The sequence below is a fragment of the Blastocystis hominis genome (genome assembly GCF_000151665.1).
Source record: "Blastocystis hominis, Singapore isolate B (sub-type 7) whole genome shotgun sequence assembly, scaffold_1".
NCBI lineage: Eukaryota > Bigyra > Opalinata > Blastocystidae > Blastocystis > Blastocystis hominis.
In genome coordinates, this window is record NW_013171816.1 from 1,124,201 (window position 1) to 1,142,560 (window position 18,360).

Below are 18,360 nucleotides of genomic sequence, written 5' to 3' on the forward strand. Positions count from 1 at the left end.
TTAAACGAAATGTCCCACAACGCTGCGATCAGTATGATTTCCGAGCTTCTTCGGATGAAAGTGCGCGTCTCCGAAGTCTATATCGACACAGTCGGACCCGCTGCGAAATACGAAGCCAAACTCAACCAAACTTTCAACTTCACAAACATCAAATTCAAAGTGGCCCCCAAAGCCGACTCCCTCTACAAATGCGTATCTGCCGCTAGTATCGTCGCAAAGGTATGTCTACTGAGTGCATTGGCATCATAGACGCATCGCGACGCTATTATCGAGCAACATCCCTGGGAAGAACCCTGCATGCAAGATAGATTGATAGGCAAGTTGGGCAGTGGATATCCTTCAGGTAGGAGTACATGATGGGATGAACGATAGATCCGATGACCGTCCAGTTTTTAGAAAGCGTAATGGATCCAGTGTTCGGGTTTCCGACGTTTATCCGGTTCAGCTGGAGCACAGCGTCGCGCATGCTGCAAGAGAAGCAAGCGGCGCCGGTGATTTGGAAGAACGAAGTGGAGAAAGAACCGCCGCTCAAGCGATTTGAGTACGAAGCCGCGATGCAGAGAAGGTGTGGTATAACAAAGAGCGAGTTTTGAGTTGTTTTCATGATACAAAATGCAGGCCTTCGTTGTCGATTTGGTAAAAACACGACTGCTGGCCGTCCTTTACGTTGCAAATGCGCCAGGAATTCTCGACTTTCTCGAGCAGAAAACGATGCGAGAGAAGGAAAAACCAGCCTTTGAGCGGCATATAATAGAACGAAGCGGACGCAGCGTTCACTTCTACTCGAACACACTTCGAAATCATTGTGTACTTGGGGATATCAGAATGAGAGAACACTTCTTCTCGCGTAAAAGACAACGAAAATGATGAAGAATGGAGCGAAACGTCGATTGAAGCGGTTCATTGTTGCCCAAATCGTAGAGATAGGCGCTGAGGGAATCGAGAACGAGGAGACGAGGGGAATATGAATGGTTATTTCGAATGGAACAAAGGAAAAGAGCGAGATGAGTCATGTCTTTGGGACGATATACTTTGACACGGTTGAGAGCTTCGTTGTAGAGCTGAGATCTCTTTCTTGGGTCCTGGATACTCGAGAGACGTTGACTGATGATCAACGCAAGCACATTCACGTTGAGTTTTCGATCTGTATCAAAAAAAGCAACATCCGACTGCAACCCTCCCACTTCCGTAGAGCATACGACCGATGCAATGACGAAATAACTCATCTTTGTATTAAAAAAGCCCAACAACAAAAAAAACTACAATACTCTTCCCCGACTTGTATCTACCGATAAACTCGATAGCCTCATATGCCTCAATCTGTGGCTATACGTAATACCCCCAACTTCGTGCCTTACGAGAATGGGTATGCCCGTTTGAATGGGATCTATCACTTTGCTTCTCAAATACTCATAGCCATTCATATCAAAGTTGAAAAAGTCATTTGGCAGAACCGAGCTGACTTCGTTCAGAATCGCCTCGTACCCTTCCTTTCGAGGTGCCTGCACTCCTTCTCCCCCTTCCTCAATGTCCATTTAACAAACAAAACGAAATCAACCAAATTATGAACTAGCCTCCTTCTCAAAGATATCGTAGGGTTTAAACGCCTCTCTAAACTCAGACGTAATCTTCGTCTCCTCCTCCACCGACTTCTGCAACGCCTTCCAATCATCCCCCACATTTTCCGCTTCGAGCAGCGAGCCGACGGCCTGGTGGAAAAACTGCATCTGCGGCCGCTTCTCCTTCACCACATACCCAAACCGCTTCGGTATTTCCTTTTCTCCCCACACTTCTGCGTAAAGATAGTCATCTTTCCCTGCCCAATCCTCCAATTTTTGGCCCTATTTATGGAATTCCAAAAATCCCCACTTCCGGAATATCTTGGAAATGAAATCCGCGCTGCGTCGCCGCTGCGTCCAGCACGATTTTGACCACGCTTTCTGGGATAATAGCGGAATTCCAAAAATACCCTTCGTCGTTTCGATCGGCACAACTTGCAGATGGCAGTGCAGCGGATTGCGTGTAGTGAGGTTTCTCTCCCAGATAAGCACACTTTTCCCTTGGGCGCGGAACATTCTACGCATCATCTCCTTTTCGGCAAACACGACTTCACCAGCGCTTTTTTGTACTTCTCCATCTCTTCGACGGCTTCTTTTGGCAGCTGCAGCGTGCTCTGCCGATGAACCACCGGGATGATCAAAATGTGTCCTGCGGTCAGCTGTCCCTTCGGGCACGCCAAATACGCGTTTTCCCCCACTCTACACATCGTTCTGGCGTCAAAAACCCACGTCACAATGAGATGCTTTTCTACATTAGGCGCTGCGAGGCAGAACCAACACGAGCTTCGGACCGCGCTTTCGGCCGCTCCAGCAGACTCGCCCGCGTTGACTCGCTTGTCTGGAGCCGAATCCGCGGCTCCCTGCGCGCGTTTGAAGGAGTCGAACGGCGATTTGGTCGCGAAGGAATCGCATTGTTTTCGCTCCTCCGCGGACATCTGTGAGGCCGGCACGACGTTCAGAGCATGCAGCCATTTGCGGCTTTTATCGGAGCCAGCGCGGACGGGGCCCAGACACACAATCCGCGTAATGGTGCCATCGATGTTGCGATAGGGAACACGCTCGTAGAAAGTGTTCTAGATCGAAGAACACGATGTGGAGATACCATTGAGCCCGCAAAGTGATAGCGAGGACGCACAGAGGCAAGCACTCGGCTAATGATGGGCGATCCTACAGAATGGCAGTCTGGAATGGAGGGGAAGCGAGAATTGTCGAGATTACGAAGCATTCTAGCGAATAAGGAGAAGGAAAGAAGAACGAACCCCAAAGCCCATTCTGCTGAGAAAACAAAATCCACGTTGGCTTCACCACTGGCAGCGATCGCCTGTTCAATTTGAGATTTGTGGTAATAAACGGATGAAGAGGAGGAATTGTTGTTTGTGTACTCCTTTTCGTCATAGATACCAGGGATGAACAAGACCTAAGTATAATTGAAATTAGATAGGTAGTACACGAAGGTCATTGATAGTTTGAAAGCTGACATCGGTCACCAGTGTCAAATTCTTTACTTTACTTAATTGGTCTCGCAACTCGTCGGAAATAACATCATCTTTTAAAACAACATATGTTGGAAGCGAAAATGAAATGGAGGAATCTATCCGATCACTTTCCACCCAAATCAGTCTCTACCTATTTGGATCTGATTATTCTCATCCAAAAACTTTCCAACGCAGAAGAGAACATCAAACGGACCCACCTTACTTGTGGCATATTTGTTCACTCTGTTTGAAACGTCTTTGATATTTCCTTCGATATCTCCGCAGATCAAAACCTACAGCTTCAGAGAAACAGTGAAAGCAAACCTTCACCATCTCCTTAAGAAAGTATGAGTCTCACAAACAATCAACTAAAACTACAAACGAAACGAAAGTTTTCCTTTTCTCCGCCGTTTTCGCCTCACTTTCCGTATCGTTATATTCTTTGTTCGAGTAATACTTCTACGCGCCTATACATCATTTTACGACCAGATACTGATACTGGAGTTAGAATGATCACTTTCGGCTTCTCCTTCGCTGGGGTTTTTGCTACAATTGGTTCCTTGGTAGACTGCGATTTTGGAATCTGTAGAGAGGATTGACTACTATCCATCACACAACTCACCAAGGAATACAGCTGGAGCTGGAGCTGAAGTTGGAGCTGGAGCTGAAGCTGAAGCTGGAGCTGGAGCTTCATATCAGAGTCAGAATTGCAGCGGCTTTGGCTTTGAAGTTGTGACATATCAGAAAAGAGGACTTGGGATAACAGGTTCAGTCCGTTCACAGATGGAAGTTTGTCATTTTGCGAGAGTTCAACACTACATAACATACTATTCGCAACGATACGTTCCCTGGCTCAAGTTTAACTCTTGAGAATGAAAAGGGGTCGTATTGTTTGAAGAGTTGCATTTTAGGATATTGCTATCTGAAAATAGGCGGTCTGACGTAGAATTTAGCACCATTTGCGAAAAGTCAGGAAACTTGCTGGTTTCCTGAGAGTTGCTAAATAATTTTAGATCTTGCGAGTTTAGTGGAGAGAAAAGTGAAGGATATCTTGATAGACCAACACTGGGGAGTTTGCCTTCGTTACTCAAACTACTCATATTACTCTATCATGAATCCCAAGAAAAACACAATCAAAATAATTCTGATGCTTTTTAAACTGAAATGTATGTATAACAAAGGAGTGAATAGTTTGCACCATCTAATAGAATACAGGTAATTCGGTATTGGGTTGTATCATTCATGAACAGGGTGCTTTTCGATGCGAATTAAAAGATCTTTTTGATCGCCTTTTTCACTTTCTTATGTGCTTTATGTCCTATTCCATGCGAGCTAGAACTCGAACTCGAACTCGAACTCGAACTGGAGCTCGAACTGGAGCTCGAACTGGAGCTCGATTTGGATCCGTGCTTTCTATGTTTCTTATGAATCTTCACGTGCTATGGCTGATCGTATTTACGCACAAGTACATGACCACACCTGCAAACAACCTTCTTCTTATGTCCAGTCATAGGAATAATCCACCCACATTTCGAGCAAGTGATCTGCTGATTCTAAACATAGTTATCAATCAATCAAAGTCCAAACCTGCATATGATATTCGCCATTCAAGGAAACGGGCATAGGTCCATAAGCACCAGGCGGAGGCATCTGCGTATTTGCCATAGGAGGAGGCGGAGGATATGAGGACCGAGCGCCATAACCCACAGGAGGAGGAGGAGGGGGAGGAGCTTGATAGACTGCAGGCGCCGAAGCATATTCGGCTGCCTGTGGCTGAGCCATTCCATAAGGCATAGGCTGCGAGTAATTCGGGATTTGCTGTTGCGGATAGCCAGCAGCCTGGTTCATCTGTCTCACTTCCTCCGTTATTTCAACAACTTCACGTCGATTCATATCAAAATGAGTGAGCTGACTTCCATCCCTCTTCCCTTCATCCCATCCCCACCTCTGATTTTATCTCCGTTTCCAACAAACAATATCACTCCTCATGCTCTCTAAATTCTACGGACTCTGTGGATTCTTCCGACTCTGTGGACTCTGTGGATTCTGTGGATTCTGCGGATTCTGCGGATTCTGTGGATTCTGTGGATTCTGTAAACTCTGTAAACTCTGTAGATTCTTCCGACTCCTTGGATTCTTCCGACTCCTTTAACTCGTTGCATTCTTTCGACTCCCTCGATTCCTTGGATTCCTTGGATTCCTTGGATTCCACAGACTCTACAGACTCCTGGGACTCCTTCCTCTCCTCGGCTGCGCTCTCCTTCAGCCCTCCCTTCTGCGTCTGCGTCTGCGCTTTGTTCGTTCCTCCCGAATAGCTCGCGATCTCCCTCAAAAAGAGCGCCCGCATCACCTTCAGAGGGATCGTTTCCCCATATCTACGTTCCACGTTTCCACGTTTCCCTACTGGTGTTCAAAACGAAAAACGAGCGGTTTGGTGACCAGAAACTGCGGGTGCGCGCGCGTCAGCGCGGCTAAAAACGGATGGCACAACGCGTCATCCACTGAAATGCGTTTTGACGCATCGAACACCAGCATTCGACTTAAAAGGTCGATTGCGTTCTCCGAGGCTTCTGGAAAAAGCTCGCGAAACGACTACCCATGATGTGCATTGCATTACCCCACTGTCGGAGGACCGTAGTTTAACTTCTCGACGACGTTGCGAGCCGACTGTTTCTGGATGCATCGCAACGAATCTCCCCTCTGGGGGCCCAATAATTTGATGACCAGCTTCAGCTGGTTCATTTGGTTCCTCCCCGGAAGCAGCGGCTTGCGCCCGAGAAGCTCCGCAAAAATGCAGCCAACGGACCATATATCCACTTCCCACCCATAAGTCTACACATTAGGGGACATCATAAAGAGATGAACAGAATTCTCACAAAGGAGCTCTGGAGCACGGTACCAACGAGTAACCACGTATTCGGTCATGTCGATAAAAGCGTTTTCAATGCCTCGCGCCAAACCAAAATCACAAATAGCAAGATCACAATTGCTTTTCACTAATATATTTGACGGCTTTAAGTCTCGATGAAGAACCTGCAGATTGAAATAGAAATGAATAAACGACATTGGCAGAATGCAGAAACTTCAAAGCCTTTAAAATTTGAAATAAAAAATACTGGATATGACATTCTGAAAGAGGCTAATAGGTGAAATACACAAAATTAGGAGGATACTTGATTAGAAGAGATAATTCGTTCTAAGTCACAGTCATAAAGCTGGGTAATAATATAAAGATCACTAAAATTCTGTTCCCCCTATCGATTATCAACAACAAAAAGGCATACATAAGGCATTGCGACCAAATCATACAAACTAATTATGTTCTCATGGCACCCAAAATATTTCAGCATTTTGATCTCCCTCTACTTTCAAAAAAACGGAAACAAGCACATACCAACATCCGTTTCGCATCAACGGAATCTTGAAAGAGGTCTTTCACTTTCTTAATAGCCACTTGACGATGCGCTATCTAGAAAAGTATTTGCTGAGAAGACCAAATCATACCACGTCATCTGCCGAGCATACTATTCCATACGATCCATTTCCTATCACCTTCAAGTTTTGATAACGTTTATCAACCTCAAAGGTGAAATTTCCTATTTTCACAGTATAGAATTCTCTATGCATGACTCAATTGGCATCTAGTCGTGTACCGAGGTAAAAAACCTCCGATCATTCTGGATCTGTGAGTATTACTTTCCTTTTTATAACTTCCGCGGTTATTCCATTCTTATAACAAACAAGTTCACATTTCGGAATAGAAGTAATTGAAGTCTAATTGACTCGCAATCGTTACAAAATCAGCGTAGCTTCACATTAATACATTATCGAAAAACTACCCTTTCGGCGGATTTCGCAGCTGCATAATCAGTTGTTGCATTTTCTGACTGAACTTGACGCTTAACGACGTTATCTAGGCTTCAACGCGAGAAAGAGCACACACTTCAATTTTGCGATCTTCCTGAATCGATAATAACTCCACGGTGTAACTCTCCCCATTCTGAATCATTCAAAACTATCATAAAACCATACATTCTTTTTGTCGATCATTTCGTTAATGCTGTCGAAGAGCTTATTCTGCTTGTTACGTCCCAGCAATGCAATTCGTACCTGCAATCCTACAAACACTCTCGATTGCTCGAGCAATTCAAAGATGAGGATTCGAATGGAGTGTTTTTCGTTTCCGACAAAGAAATAATGGCAAAGAGAGTCTAAATATTCGTTGTGCAGCTCAAGGATGGTGTCGAATCGTTTCACCGTTTTGAGCTTCGAAATCATTTGGTTATAGAATTTATCGATGATGTGTAAAAAGTAAAAGTTCTGTAGCGTGGTTAAGAACGACTGGATCTTCATCCGCAGCAGATTAAACGCATCGAGCACCGATTCGACCTCTACGATGTTCACTCGATCCAGCTCCTTCGATAGACAACACTGGTCCACCCAAATCTTCTGCACCACGAACGACTGCGTCTTGAAGCTCATCAGGAACGCGAAAATCTGCTCGTATTTCGCCATTTCCACCTTCGAAAAAATCACGCGCAGGTTCGGCTCGCATTCCACCGTGAAAAACGGACTCTTCCAGATGTCGAACGGCGAGAGCGCGCGCAGCCGGTTCAATCGCACATGCTGCGACAGAAACTCGAACTGGCTCGCCAGCGAGGTCCGGTGCACGCAGTTATTGAATTCCTCCTGCAGCCACCCGTTCGACACCTCCGTCGGCGCCGTTAAAAACCCGGAATCCACGCGGGAAATGAACTCCAGATAGAAATCCCCCGCGGCAAGCAGGTAAAACTGGTGGAGCAGACGCAGCATCGCGAAAAGGTGGTACTCGTCGAAGTAGACGTGGAGGATGTGCGATTGCGCCTGGTCGTACACAGATTGCAATGTCGTTTCGAATGGCGTGTACTGCGTGGTCACGCGATTTCTACACTTACATCGCTGAGAGAACAGCGGTCCAACACGGATAATTCGGTTCCGCGCACGCACCACTATCCAAAAGTGGAAACGTGGAAACCTACCTTGTGATCTTGGAGGGAATCGCGGATGAAGTGGATGGACTTCCCACAATCGAAAATCTGTCGGACCAACGACGCGGGGAAGAAGCTGGGAATCATGCGTTGGCGATAGAAATAGCTAGAGATGACACGCAGAATCGAGATGAACATCTCGGTCCATCGATTGAAGGTCTCTTCGGATTCGAAGGAGTTTGCTGCAGGAGTGACGATTTCGACGAAGAACTCCGCGTGAATATCGAGCAAGCGCCCATTGACCGCCCATTCCCAGGATTGTTTTAAAGTGAATCGGTTCACGTCGATTAACAGCGCTAAAGCCAAATCACGATAATCCTGGTTCCCATGATTGATCTAGATCGAATCGTGGAAACAGAGAAACGAAAGTAGCGATCGAAGAGGCCAAGGCTCCGCCTCGAAGATTAATCCCGCAGAAAAGAATATTGTAGAGATACGTGAGTCGCTGAAGCGGTTTTTCGCACTGGAACATGCTGGGCGTCATCCAATCAAATCGCAAGAATTCTACAATTGCTGAAACGTAAACGACGCTCCGCCAGCGATGGCAGCGTTGTTGGTCTCTTCGAGGGAGATCACGAAGCGGTAGAACTGGTAGAGCTGCTTGTTGACGTTGTCGTTGACGCTGTTGCGGATGATTCCGTGCTCTTCGGACTTGGTTCCCTCCATCAATCTAAAGAGGGAGGGCGGAGAGCGAAGGAAACTGGCGGATGCGGCGGTAGAGCGAGCTGATTTGGAGGAGACGAAGCGTGGAGTTGTGGATGTGGAGCGGGAGCGAGAGATCGCTGGTGAAGAGGTAGAGCTGGGACTGCTCGCTGCGATGAGTGAGGAAGGGAGAAGAAGAAGAAACTCGTATTGGAAGAAGGTCGAGTCCACGCCTTGGAACGTCACGATGATCTCGCGAATCAGCACGTTTTCGGGGATCTTTGTGGGTGAGGGAGAGAGAGGAGATGAGGGTACGGAAAGCTTCAGCATGGAGCTTGAAGGGGCGGGGGCAGAGGACGGAGTCGAGCCCAGACGAGCTGATGGTTGAGGAGGCTGCAGGGATTGGGATGATTGAGGAGACTGCAGGGATTGGGATGATTGAGGAGGCTGCAGGGATTGGGATGGCTGTGAACACTGCGCCGAGTGGAAGGGCTGCTGTGACGGGGGGTTCTGATTTTGATTTGCTTGTCTTGACGATTTTGTTGGAGTCTAGAATGAATCGATCGACACAATACGACAGAGAAATTGAACAATTTAGGAACAGAAAGAGATGAGATCGTGACCGACTTCTTTTGATAATAAAGCAAATACAATAAATATAACATCCAGCTACACGTAACGCTCACACACCACTCTATATCTACACTCGGGTTTGAGGATTCGTCTCACTCGATTGAACGAGTCTTTCATATATCGAATCGAAATTCTCGATCAGAGAAGGACGGTCCATCATATTTCCGCGCAGAATAGAATGAATTGGACTAATGACTCCTTCCTCACTGGCTATTCCATCATAAATCCCATAAAGCGAGTACGAATATTTGAATTTGCAAATGCTTTTATGTATCGACCGAACTTTACCAGGTCTGAGTCGGACATCGATTCTCTTCCGAACTCAGATGCCAGCTCCTCTAGGAGTCTAGAAATCGAATTTCTTCGGATCTCATCCATTCTTTGCGATTTACAAATTGAACAAAAATCCAATCGATTTTTGTCAATTCCGAAAACTCAAAAAAAAAGAATGATTGTGAATCTTATATGCAGTTTTGGCGGTGTTTGCAAGCAGCTACCGTGCATATTATCGTTTCCGATCGAAATATTGAAGGATCATCTTTCTGTACTCGAAATGTGTGTTTCTCAGCAATAGAAAATGTTTGACCTCAATCCGAATGTAATATTGTTTTCGTTGGAAGGAAAACGAGTCACGGACGGACTTGTTGAGGATTATATTAAAGGAAATCAGAAAACTGCCTATTTAACGATACTACTAGACACGAGTTATTCGCAGCCTATTCGTTGTTTTATCAAATACGCTAATCTTCTTCGAACGGTGACTGCCAACCCCTCTGCCACTTTTCAGGATGTAGTATCGCACAGTTTCCGAGTAGTCGTCTTTTTCCGCTGTTGAAACTAGGATATTTTCCCAGAAATGGATTGGCACGAGAAATACATTTCTATTGATGGAGAGGATTTCAATCCGAAGATCGTCGTCCATAATCACATTCACCTAGGAAGTGTGATCGTAGTAAAGGACGGTAAAGCGCCTCCTCCTCCCCCACTTCCCCAGAAAGTCTTTTCGGTTCTACTGGATTTCGGAGGCGGCTGGACCATCCACTACCCTGTACGCCAAGATCTCTTCCACTACAGCACGGTTTTGGAGTATTGCAGTGTAAGCTCGAATCGCATGTGCGACATAGCGAATCAGCGGTCTGCCCTCCAGTTACCTGCACCTCGAGTCTGCGAATCACACAGCATTGAAGGAGCAGTCCTTCGTGCTCTCCTCGTTCGATGTGATCCACGTGGTCGTCGATCTGTATGTGCAAGATCATCAGGGCAAAAATCATTTATATCACCCAATTTGCCAGGATCGCGTGCAGACGCTGATAACAGACATCCAGAACTGTCCATTCGTGCACGAACCTCTGTGTCTATTAATGAATGATGAAGTGGTGGATCCGAAGACGCCTGTGTGGAACCTGCTGACTTCCGATACGAAAAGCGTGGATCTGCACGTGGAAACTGTAAGTTGAGTGAAGCAATGGCATGAATTGAAATGATCACGTGGGTGCACGGGAGTTACTTCGGGGAATGGCGCGTTTGATTGATGTAATTGTGTTAAGGTCCATTTGATGATTGAATTGTGTTTTGGTGCCCGAATTTGAAAGGATTGTGTTTTGGTGCCATCACGTGCGAATTTGGGTCGTTTTTTGATTGACTTCGAGTGATAGATTCGATCCAAACAGCGAAACGCCCACATAGCCACGTGCATTTCCCATCCAAAGTTAATGTCACTTGCATCTTCTGTTTTTTTCTTTCTTCTTCTTCTTCTTCTTCTTATTATTATTATTATCATTTCACACTCTTATTTTTCATTTCATTCAATTCCTCACACCTCGTAGATTTCCACAGACCATTTATGCGTCCTCATGAAGAATGAGGCTACGGTGGTCGTAATCGACGAGGCTGGCGACGAGAAGCAGCTCACCATCCCCGAGAACGCGCTACTGATTCCCTCCGTGCCGTTCTACAGTCGACAAAAATTCTGCGTCGTTTCTTACGATGGCTACGACGAAATCCAGCTGCCGACATCCTCGTGTCAAGAGATTCGAGACTATGCAGTACGGGAGGAAGGAAATTGAAGAGTAGATTTCGTTGCGAGAGAATCGAGTAATGAAGGTGTGTTCGAATTGGGATAGTGATTGCCCCTACCAGCTTTCTGTGAGACTGGGACAATTGGTATCGGTGTCCAAGGAGGATGAAGATTATTATTATGGAGAAATCGTGAATGAAGAGAATCATGAGGAAGGGTGGATTCAAAAAGCGCTGCTAACATGCTATATTTGTTGCACAAACACGATATTTAATCTTTCAAATTGGGATTACTGCAGACAACAACCACACTATCACCTCGCAAGAACAACTAGTGAATGAATGATAAACGGAGCGCCCTACCTTGGGAATAAATCTGTCTTTTGTTATGGCTTTCGCTTTCTTCTTCCCCTTGCCAGATTTCGGCACTTCTGTCCAAATCTCTTTGACGTTCTCTAAAACCCTTCAAATCACCACCAATGCTAGATTTTTACATATTGCAGTGTCGGTCAAATGCTTTTACATGACAAAGAAGCTTGTGGTTGTTTCTTACGTTAATGAGCACCTAAAAACATAAAAGCGATTAGAAAAGGCGCCTACACTCGTACCGTTCTTGACTGCTCTGTATAGAATTGACAAAGGACCTTGGGCGAACTCAGCCTCTTCACTCTTCTCAAGGGAATTATCAGGATTCCTACAAATCACTGACTTCAAGCCACACCCCACATTTCCAAGAACAAGTAATTTGAATCTGCTATAGTTCGATTTTCAACAAACAGGGCGTCTGGTTAAAAATATCAAATAACCGCGATTTTGCGATCCAACCAAACAACACGCTAGAGCTACATAGTTGTACAGTTCTTCTTCTCTTCCAGGCTCACCGCTATAAATCATCGTCCCGCCGCACCCTCACCATCATCCATGGAATGCCTCGCTGGCACGTGCGGCGTGGGATACGCACCGATGGTATTGCTTCTTCTGCGTCCAGCCATCGGCGGATAGGACGGATCCATGATTTCGCTGGCATGTCATCTCCTGCCTGCCTTCCCTACTGGAACTGCATGGCTTCCTGGTAGATCAGCCGTCTCAGCCGAAGCTTCTCTCCCTCGTCGTTGACGGAGTCGTACTCGAAGGGGAAGAGCATGCGCGTGTGCGTCACGATCTCCATCTCTGGCTTTCGGATCGACCGTAAAAACTCCGATTCCAGCGCTTCCTTCACCGTGATTCGCTTGTTCGGATCTATCTCTCACTCTCCTCTCTCTCTCTCCTACTAAACACCAGCATCCGTTCCAGCAGCTGCAACGCCTCATCCGACACATTCGCATCGAACATCTCGCGGAAGCTCACGCGCGGCACCGGCTCCAAGCTCAGCAAATACTACTCTCCACGCTTTTCTCTTCGCCCTACTTCCTTCATCGGCCCATCATCCAGACTCTCCAAGTCTTCGCGCGGCGGCGTTCCGATCACCTCAAAAATCTTCATCAGCTGGTGCGTCTCCGCGCGGATCTCCTCCCCGAACCGCTCGATCTGCTCCTTCTCGTACCGCCGCGCGCTCAGCGGGAAGCACGTTTTCCCGGGAAACAGCGGCTGCGGACGCTTCCCTCGCTCCAGCGTCTGCAGCAGCTCCGCGAAGATGCAGCCCACGGACCACATGTCGATGGCGGCGTTGTAGTACTCCTGCAGGAGGATCAGTTCGGGCGCGCGGTACCAGCGCGTGACGACATGCTGGGTCAATTGGCGATGGACGTTGGAGGGCTCCGGACCGGCCTCGGGCTCGTCGAGGAGATCGGGGTTTTCGACTTCCATCTGGGTTTGAAAGAGGGAAACGGGGAAACCGTGGTGTCTTTGCTTTCTTTGTATTGCTGGTTCATTTGGCGAGCGAGGCCAAAATCGATTATTTTGGCAACGCAGCGATCACTGACGAGGATATTGGAGGGCTTGAGATCGCGATGGACAAGATTGCCACTCTGCGAAATAGACTTAAAAAACAAAAAAATTGTACTTGCATGTAGAGAAGGCCGCAGAGCAATTGGTACAAAAGCGATTTGACGTGGCGTTCACCCCAACCTTGAATGTTGGTGTAGTTTTTCACGATCTTGGATAAATCCCATCCTCCGTATTCCTAAGATCGAGTCCGGCCAAGGATATCTACCTGGACAATCCACAGGTTCCGATAGGTAAATTCATCGGGAGGCACAATTAAATCTCTATGCATAATGGAGCACGCCGGATATCCACTTTAGTTTGGCAATATTGGGATGATTGCACTGGCGCAAAATAGTGATTTCTCGAAGTGTCCGCTTGGCATCAGTCTTTGTGCGGAACACGTCGTTGATCCGCTTGATAGCGACTCTATCCATAAATCGTCCCCCCTGCCGACACACTCTTCACCGGTACGTTTATCAATAGCAAAATAGACAGTACCGTAAGCTCCTTTTCCGAGTTCCTTTTTTAATATATAGCGTTTACTGATTTGTAATGGTACGTTAGGAACGTATAAATCTCCTGCACCGCTTCCCTACGCAATGAACTAGCAAAAATCGTAACAACATTCATTTTCTCTGTTTCTTAAAATAAGATATTTGATTCTTCGAAAAAAAACGGCAAAAAGAATCCATACGAATCCCCCATTCCCGCGGTTCCCCGCTGTTTCCAACAAACAATCCACTCAATCCCACACATTCACCCGTTAGAACCCCAGGAATCCGAGCTCCTCTCTCTCTCTCTTGAAAATCTCAAAGTACTGGAAGATCGTCGTCACCGCCAGCAGGATTCCCGTTCCCGAGCCGATGGCCCCGATGAAGTCCGCGAACACGGTCAGCGCTCCGATGCACAGTCCTCCCAGCAGGGCCGCCGTGGGGATGTAGCGGTCGAGGACGTCGATGAGGGCGCTGTCTCGGTAGCCCTTCATGGTCATGCCCTCATCGCGGAGCTGGCGCGCCACGTCGCGCGAGGAGGTTCCGGAGAACTCGATCCAGAGTCTGGAGACCGCCGCGCATCCGCCCAGCATGAACACGAGGTAGACGAGGAGCTGGATGGGGTCGGCGAGGGCGGCGGAGAGCGAGGCGGGCGCCATCAGATAGTAGATGAGTCCGCCGATGGGGCGGCTCTGCTGCTCGTCGTGCGACCAGCGGCCCAGCAGCGAGACCAGGAAGCTGCCCTCCCAGCGGCGCGAGAGCATCTGGGAGAGGATGAGCAGGTTGGAGGTGAGCGAGGAGATGATGATGATCGGCGTGTTGCTCGTGTAGAACAGACGGATCGGGTACACGCCCTGCTGGCCGCGGTACTTCGGGTTCTTCACCGCCAGCTCCACGCGGAAGCCCTGGAAGTACACCACCACCAGGAACACCGCCACCGTCGCCAGCAGGTTGAACAGGTTCGGCAGCGCCGAGCGGTAGAACGCGTACCGCAGCGCGCGGATCTTGTCCTTCCGCGTGATCAGCAGGTGGAACAGCGAGATCACCGCGCCCTCGAACTCCTTGCCGCGGCCCGTGTCCATCGTCATCGGAGAGAACGCGCGCCACATCACAGACTCGCAGATGTTCGTCGCGATGAACAGAGAGATGCCAGAACCGAGACCGTATCCCTTCTGCAGCATCTCGTCCAGCAGAAGAACGATCACGCCCGAGAGCGACAGCTGGAAGATCAGAAGACCGCACGTCATCCAGCCCAGCTCGCTCGTGGGACCGTACATGCCAGACACCACGTACACGAACGAGGTGATGAAGGTCAGCAGCAGGCCAAAAAGCTTCTGCACGCTCTCGAAGAGGTCGCGCTCCTCCTTCACGCTCTGATCGTACACCACCAACTTCAGACCCGTCAAAAGCTGCATGATCATGCTGGACGTCACGATGGGAGTGATTCCCAGCTCCATCAGAGTGCCGCTAGACGATGACACCAAAACACTGCCAACTACCGGTTCGAGGCAGAGATCGCACGCAGCCAGTACAGGGGGTCCGAGGAGGCAGCGTTGGCAATGCCATACAGAGGAATCTGGCAGCACACAAGGTAAACGAACAAAGCAACCACAGTCCACAGACAGCGCTCACGGAAGGGAACCTGGGAGTCAAGCGGTACGAATGCCAATCACCTTCTTCTCAGGAGTTTTCACCTCAGGAAGGAATGTACAAAGAGGCTCGCAAATATGGAGAAGATCGACTAGACATGAGCCATTTCCATAGGCAGCAATTACACTTCATTTGATTCACAATTTACTAGAGAGTGAATACTACGCATTTTGAAGTGAACCGCGGGAATCACTCATTTCATTCTGAGTGATTGAATCGATTTAAATTGCATGGGAATGTGTAGAAAGAGGGTTGAAGTGTGCATTTTCTACCACAAAATAGAGTCATTGACTTGTAATGATCAGATTATGAAAAAGAGGATTGAAAAGAGTTTGGAATCAATCAAAGAATAGGTACGATACCACATTGTCAATTTCTTCACTTGCCCAACACAAATGTTTGACTAAACACGGTTATCGGCATTCTCCTATATTCAATCACTCGTCCCTACACATAAACCAATAAATCTCGACGTCTAATAACGATTGGGAAAAGGGAGTTTCATCCTCGACGACGTTGCGATCTGACCATGAATTCCAATTCTAGGTTTTCTTAAGCTCCCTTCCGAAAAACACTTGTAGGTGTTTGTTGTGTGATTTGATGACCAACGGTGCTAATCATTTGTGGTAGTATCGCCATGTTGATGAACGTTCTTGCTAACGCTTTGAAATCCATTACCAACGCTGAGAAGCGTGGTAAGCGTCAAGTGCTCGTCCGCCCTTGCTCCAAGGTGCTTCTGAAGTTCCTTGAGTGCATGCAGAAGAAGGGTAAGTCGTTTTGCGAATTCGAGTTATGGACTAGGTTACATTGGTGAAATCACCGTGATTGATGACCACCGTTCCGGAAAGGTCGTGGTCACTCTGACTGGTCGTCTGAACAAGTGCGGCTGCATCTCTCCCCGCTTCGATGTGAAGCTGAACGAGATTGAGATGTGGACCCGCAATCTGCTCCCCTGCCGTCAGTTCGGACACATCGTCCTGACCACTTCTGAGGGTATTATGGACCACGAGGAGGCTCGTCGCAAGCACGTCGGTGGAAAGATCATTGGTTTCTTCTACTAAACCAATTGTGTAAGGGGTCAGCTTGAAACAAGTCCATGTTTCTTATATAAACAAACATACTACAAATGAATAATATGATGATATTGATGTGTAATAAATGAGTGAATGAATGAATGAAACTGTGAAAGACAACACTATTTCATTGCGGTGAATTACTATCTTGCGGATCACCCATCATAGGGTTCTGCACTCGCACCAAAATATCTCGATTCTCTGAAAAACTGTTCCTGTAATCCAATAGCTGCTCATCCGTCTTCCCAATAGCTCTTTTTGTCTCATCACGTTGCGAAACTAAGAAATCGATGACTTGCTTACAGGTATCCACTTCATCCTCCAGCTCAGCCAGACCTTCCTTATTCTTGTTCCGTTCTACAGTCACAACTTCCATAGATTCGCAAAGAGCTTCAGTTTCCTCGCGAATTCTCGATATTTCCTTTCGGATTTCATCCTGATGCCTCAAAAAATGGTTTATATATTTGGTAAAGCGGTTGTCTGCAGCTAACGGAGCAACTTCTCCACTCGGCTCTGTAAACTGGTTTAGATCGTTTAGAAATTTGAAAAATTGTGAATGCTCCTCCAAATAGGTCGAGGATGGCGGAGCACACGGGACAACGGTTGAATTATCCATTATAAGAGAGCACCTCAAGAAGGTACATTCACCTTCACACAAACGAATTTGTTGCTGAAGACTTTGAATCCTGCTTGCCTCTTCTCTTGACATAGATCCAGGATTCTCTTCAGATAGTGTAGTTGGTTTGGATTCTTGAATCTCCGGTTGCGATGATTCCTTCATCTATTCCCGAGAGCAAGTACTCAATAATTTGCAATTCTTGATCCTTTAAGGTCCTCTTGGTGGCACTCGAGCGCAAGATAAATAAATATTTATATGTATATTTTTGTTTGTTCAACAAAAGATACAAAATAGTCTCGAAAATGGGAATGGATTATTGTTTTTCTATTAATCAACGGAATGAACCACCAACACGAACGAGAGGGAATTATAACGCTCACTGAGCATAATATTATGCCTGTTGATGCTTTCAGAATCGCTGAAGAGTACCGAGTAGGAATAACGTGGTGTGATAACGGCAAGGATAAATTGGATGGGATCATCTTAACCAATGGAATGATCGAGGATCGCTGTGCCAAGCTGGCTTACGATCTTCAGCGCGACTATGGTAACAACCGCATTCACTTGTTGTGCGTTTTGAAGGTACCCTAGCGAATTCAAATCTGACTGTAGGGTGCTCAAGTTTTCTTTGCCGCTTTGTCCCATCAAATGCAGAACTTGGGAATGGCTTTTTCGTATGATTTTATCAAAGTAAAGAGCTACAGTGGGTCGAGCTCGACTGGAGAGGGTATATTTTTGGTTGTCTGTACATGCTGATGGGTAGTGAAAGTGGAAGGACTGAACCTGGAGGGACTGAAAGACCACCACGTCGTCATCGTGGAGGACATCATCGATACTGGAAATACGATGAAGGTCTTGATCCCTATGATCGAGAGCTATGGAGCGAAATCCGTCGCTGTATTCGTTTCTCGCATTCTGGTTATTGTCTAGACCTGCGTTCTCTGCGAGAAGGATACCCCGCTGAGCTGCGGGTACAAGAGCAATTACTGCGGGTTCATTGTGCCGAACATGTTCATTGTGGGAAATGGATTCGATTTCGACGAGGTCATGCGCGAAATGCCTCACGTGGGCTGCATCAGCCAGTATGGAATTAAGTATTACACAGAACACAAGCTCTTTTGACATGTTTGTGTGAACCAAACAATCGACCCATCCAAACATCCAACTATTCAGTCCCGTCTCTTTTCTACTCCAATTCAATTAATTTCGTTAGTTTTCGAGGATTCGCAGCGATCATCGCATCAAAGTC

General features: G+C 47.1%; 10 protein-coding genes; 3 read left to right on the forward strand and 7 right to left on the reverse strand.

The window, feature by feature from the left end:
- Positions 1 to 9: 9 nt before the first annotated feature.
- On the forward strand, positions 10 to 593 carry GSBLH_T00001011001 (uncharacterized protein; the record flags this gene model as incomplete). Its single annotated transcript, XM_013039326.1, has 3 exons — positions 10 to 219; positions 250 to 343; positions 373 to 593. The coding sequence occupies 3 exons, from the start codon at positions 10 to 12 to the stop codon at positions 591 to 593; spliced, it is 525 nt and encodes a 174-aa protein (XP_012894780.1).
- Positions 594 to 800: 207 nt separating this feature from the next.
- Positions 801 to 1,535, reverse strand: GSBLH_T00006177001 (uncharacterized protein; the record flags this gene model as incomplete). The annotated part of the gene is made up of 3 exons (XM_013039327.1): positions 801 to 1,226; positions 1,264 to 1,326; positions 1,359 to 1,535. 3 exons carry the CDS (start codon positions 1,533 to 1,535, stop codon positions 801 to 803), a joined length of 666 nt encoding a protein of 221 aa, XP_012894781.1.
- Positions 1,536 to 1,562: 27 nt separating this feature from the next.
- Positions 1,563 to 3,367, reverse strand: GSBLH_T00006178001 (uncharacterized protein; the record flags this gene model as incomplete). Its single annotated transcript, XM_013039328.1, has 10 exons — positions 1,563 to 1,841; positions 1,870 to 1,940; positions 1,970 to 2,076; positions 2,130 to 2,258; positions 2,289 to 2,632; positions 2,662 to 2,785; positions 2,819 to 2,976; positions 3,008 to 3,150; positions 3,186 to 3,327; positions 3,359 to 3,367. 10 exons carry the CDS (start codon positions 3,365 to 3,367, stop codon positions 1,563 to 1,565), a joined length of 1,506 nt encoding a protein of 501 aa, XP_012894782.1.
- Positions 3,368 to 3,401: 34 nt separating this feature from the next.
- On the reverse strand, positions 3,402 to 3,644 carry GSBLH_T00001013001 (uncharacterized protein; the record flags this gene model as incomplete). XM_013039329.1 has 2 exons in its annotated part: positions 3,402 to 3,501; positions 3,534 to 3,644. 2 exons carry the CDS (start codon positions 3,642 to 3,644, stop codon positions 3,409 to 3,411), a joined length of 204 nt encoding a protein of 67 aa, XP_012894783.1. The 3' UTR covers positions 3,402 to 3,408.
- A 1,790-nt stretch (positions 3,645 to 5,434) lies between these two features.
- Positions 5,435 to 6,661, reverse strand: GSBLH_T00001014001 (uncharacterized protein; the record flags this gene model as incomplete). Its single annotated transcript, XM_013039330.1, has 8 exons — positions 5,435 to 5,626; positions 5,657 to 5,866; positions 5,900 to 6,067; positions 6,099 to 6,173; positions 6,208 to 6,288; positions 6,319 to 6,396; positions 6,429 to 6,503; positions 6,539 to 6,661. The coding sequence occupies 8 exons, from the start codon at positions 6,659 to 6,661 to the stop codon at positions 5,435 to 5,437; spliced, it is 1,002 nt and encodes a 333-aa protein (XP_012894784.1).
- Positions 6,662 to 7,043: 382 nt separating this feature from the next.
- On the reverse strand, positions 7,044 to 9,033 carry GSBLH_T00006179001 (uncharacterized protein; the record flags this gene model as incomplete). Its single annotated transcript, XM_013039331.1, is given in 7 exon segments — positions 7,044 to 7,049; positions 7,067 to 7,111; positions 7,145 to 7,939; positions 7,969 to 8,022; positions 8,053 to 8,397; positions 8,426 to 8,534; positions 8,570 to 9,033. The coding sequence occupies 7 exon segments, from the start codon at positions 9,031 to 9,033 to the stop codon at positions 7,044 to 7,046; spliced, it is 1,818 nt and encodes a 605-aa protein (XP_012894785.1).
- A 2,587-nt stretch (positions 9,034 to 11,620) lies between these two features.
- GSBLH_T00001015001 (uncharacterized protein) lies at positions 11,621 to 13,908 on the reverse strand (the record flags this gene model as incomplete). XM_013039332.1 has 11 exons in its annotated part: positions 11,621 to 11,683; positions 11,716 to 11,815; positions 11,847 to 11,917; positions 11,953 to 12,106; positions 12,731 to 13,158; positions 13,188 to 13,319; positions 13,355 to 13,474; positions 13,505 to 13,559; positions 13,591 to 13,704; positions 13,737 to 13,870; positions 13,903 to 13,908. 11 exons carry the CDS (start codon positions 13,906 to 13,908, stop codon positions 11,624 to 11,626), a joined length of 1,374 nt encoding a protein of 457 aa, XP_012894786.1. The 3' UTR covers positions 11,621 to 11,623.
- Positions 13,909 to 14,041: 133 nt separating this feature from the next.
- On the reverse strand, positions 14,042 to 15,616 carry GSBLH_T00001016001 (uncharacterized protein; the record flags this gene model as incomplete). Its single annotated transcript, XM_013039333.1, has 4 exons — positions 14,042 to 15,236; positions 15,269 to 15,411; positions 15,443 to 15,545; positions 15,582 to 15,616. 4 exons carry the CDS (start codon positions 15,614 to 15,616, stop codon positions 14,042 to 14,044), a joined length of 1,476 nt encoding a protein of 491 aa, XP_012894787.1.
- A 358-nt stretch (positions 15,617 to 15,974) lies between these two features.
- Positions 15,975 to 16,512, forward strand: GSBLH_T00001017001 (Ribosomal protein S8). XM_013039334.1 has 2 exons: positions 15,975 to 16,186; positions 16,221 to 16,512. The coding sequence occupies exons 1-2, from the start codon at positions 16,063 to 16,065 to the stop codon at positions 16,478 to 16,480; spliced, it is 384 nt and encodes a 127-aa protein (XP_012894788.1). The 5' UTR covers positions 15,975 to 16,062; the 3' UTR covers positions 16,481 to 16,512.
- Positions 16,513 to 17,504: 992 nt separating this feature from the next.
- GSBLH_T00001018001 (uncharacterized protein) lies at positions 17,505 to 18,233 on the forward strand (the record flags this gene model as incomplete). The annotated part of the gene is made up of 4 exons (XM_013039335.1): positions 17,505 to 17,693; positions 17,724 to 17,838; positions 17,875 to 18,008; positions 18,042 to 18,233. 4 exons carry the CDS (start codon positions 17,505 to 17,507, stop codon positions 18,231 to 18,233), a joined length of 630 nt encoding a protein of 209 aa, XP_012894789.1.
- Positions 18,234 to 18,360: the final 127 nt, after the last annotated feature.

What these genes read in the sequence shown, in the direction of transcription:
- GSBLH_T00001017001 (XM_013039334.1), top strand. Translation starts at nt 16,063, where the DNA reads ATGAACGTTCTTGCTAACGCTTTGAAATCCATTACCAACGCTGAGAAG. An exon ending in TGAGTGCATGCAGAAGAAGG is followed by an intron (nt 16,187 to 16,220) that starts GTAAGTCGTTTT and finishes GTTATGGACTAG; the next exon opens with GTTACATTGGTGAAATCACC.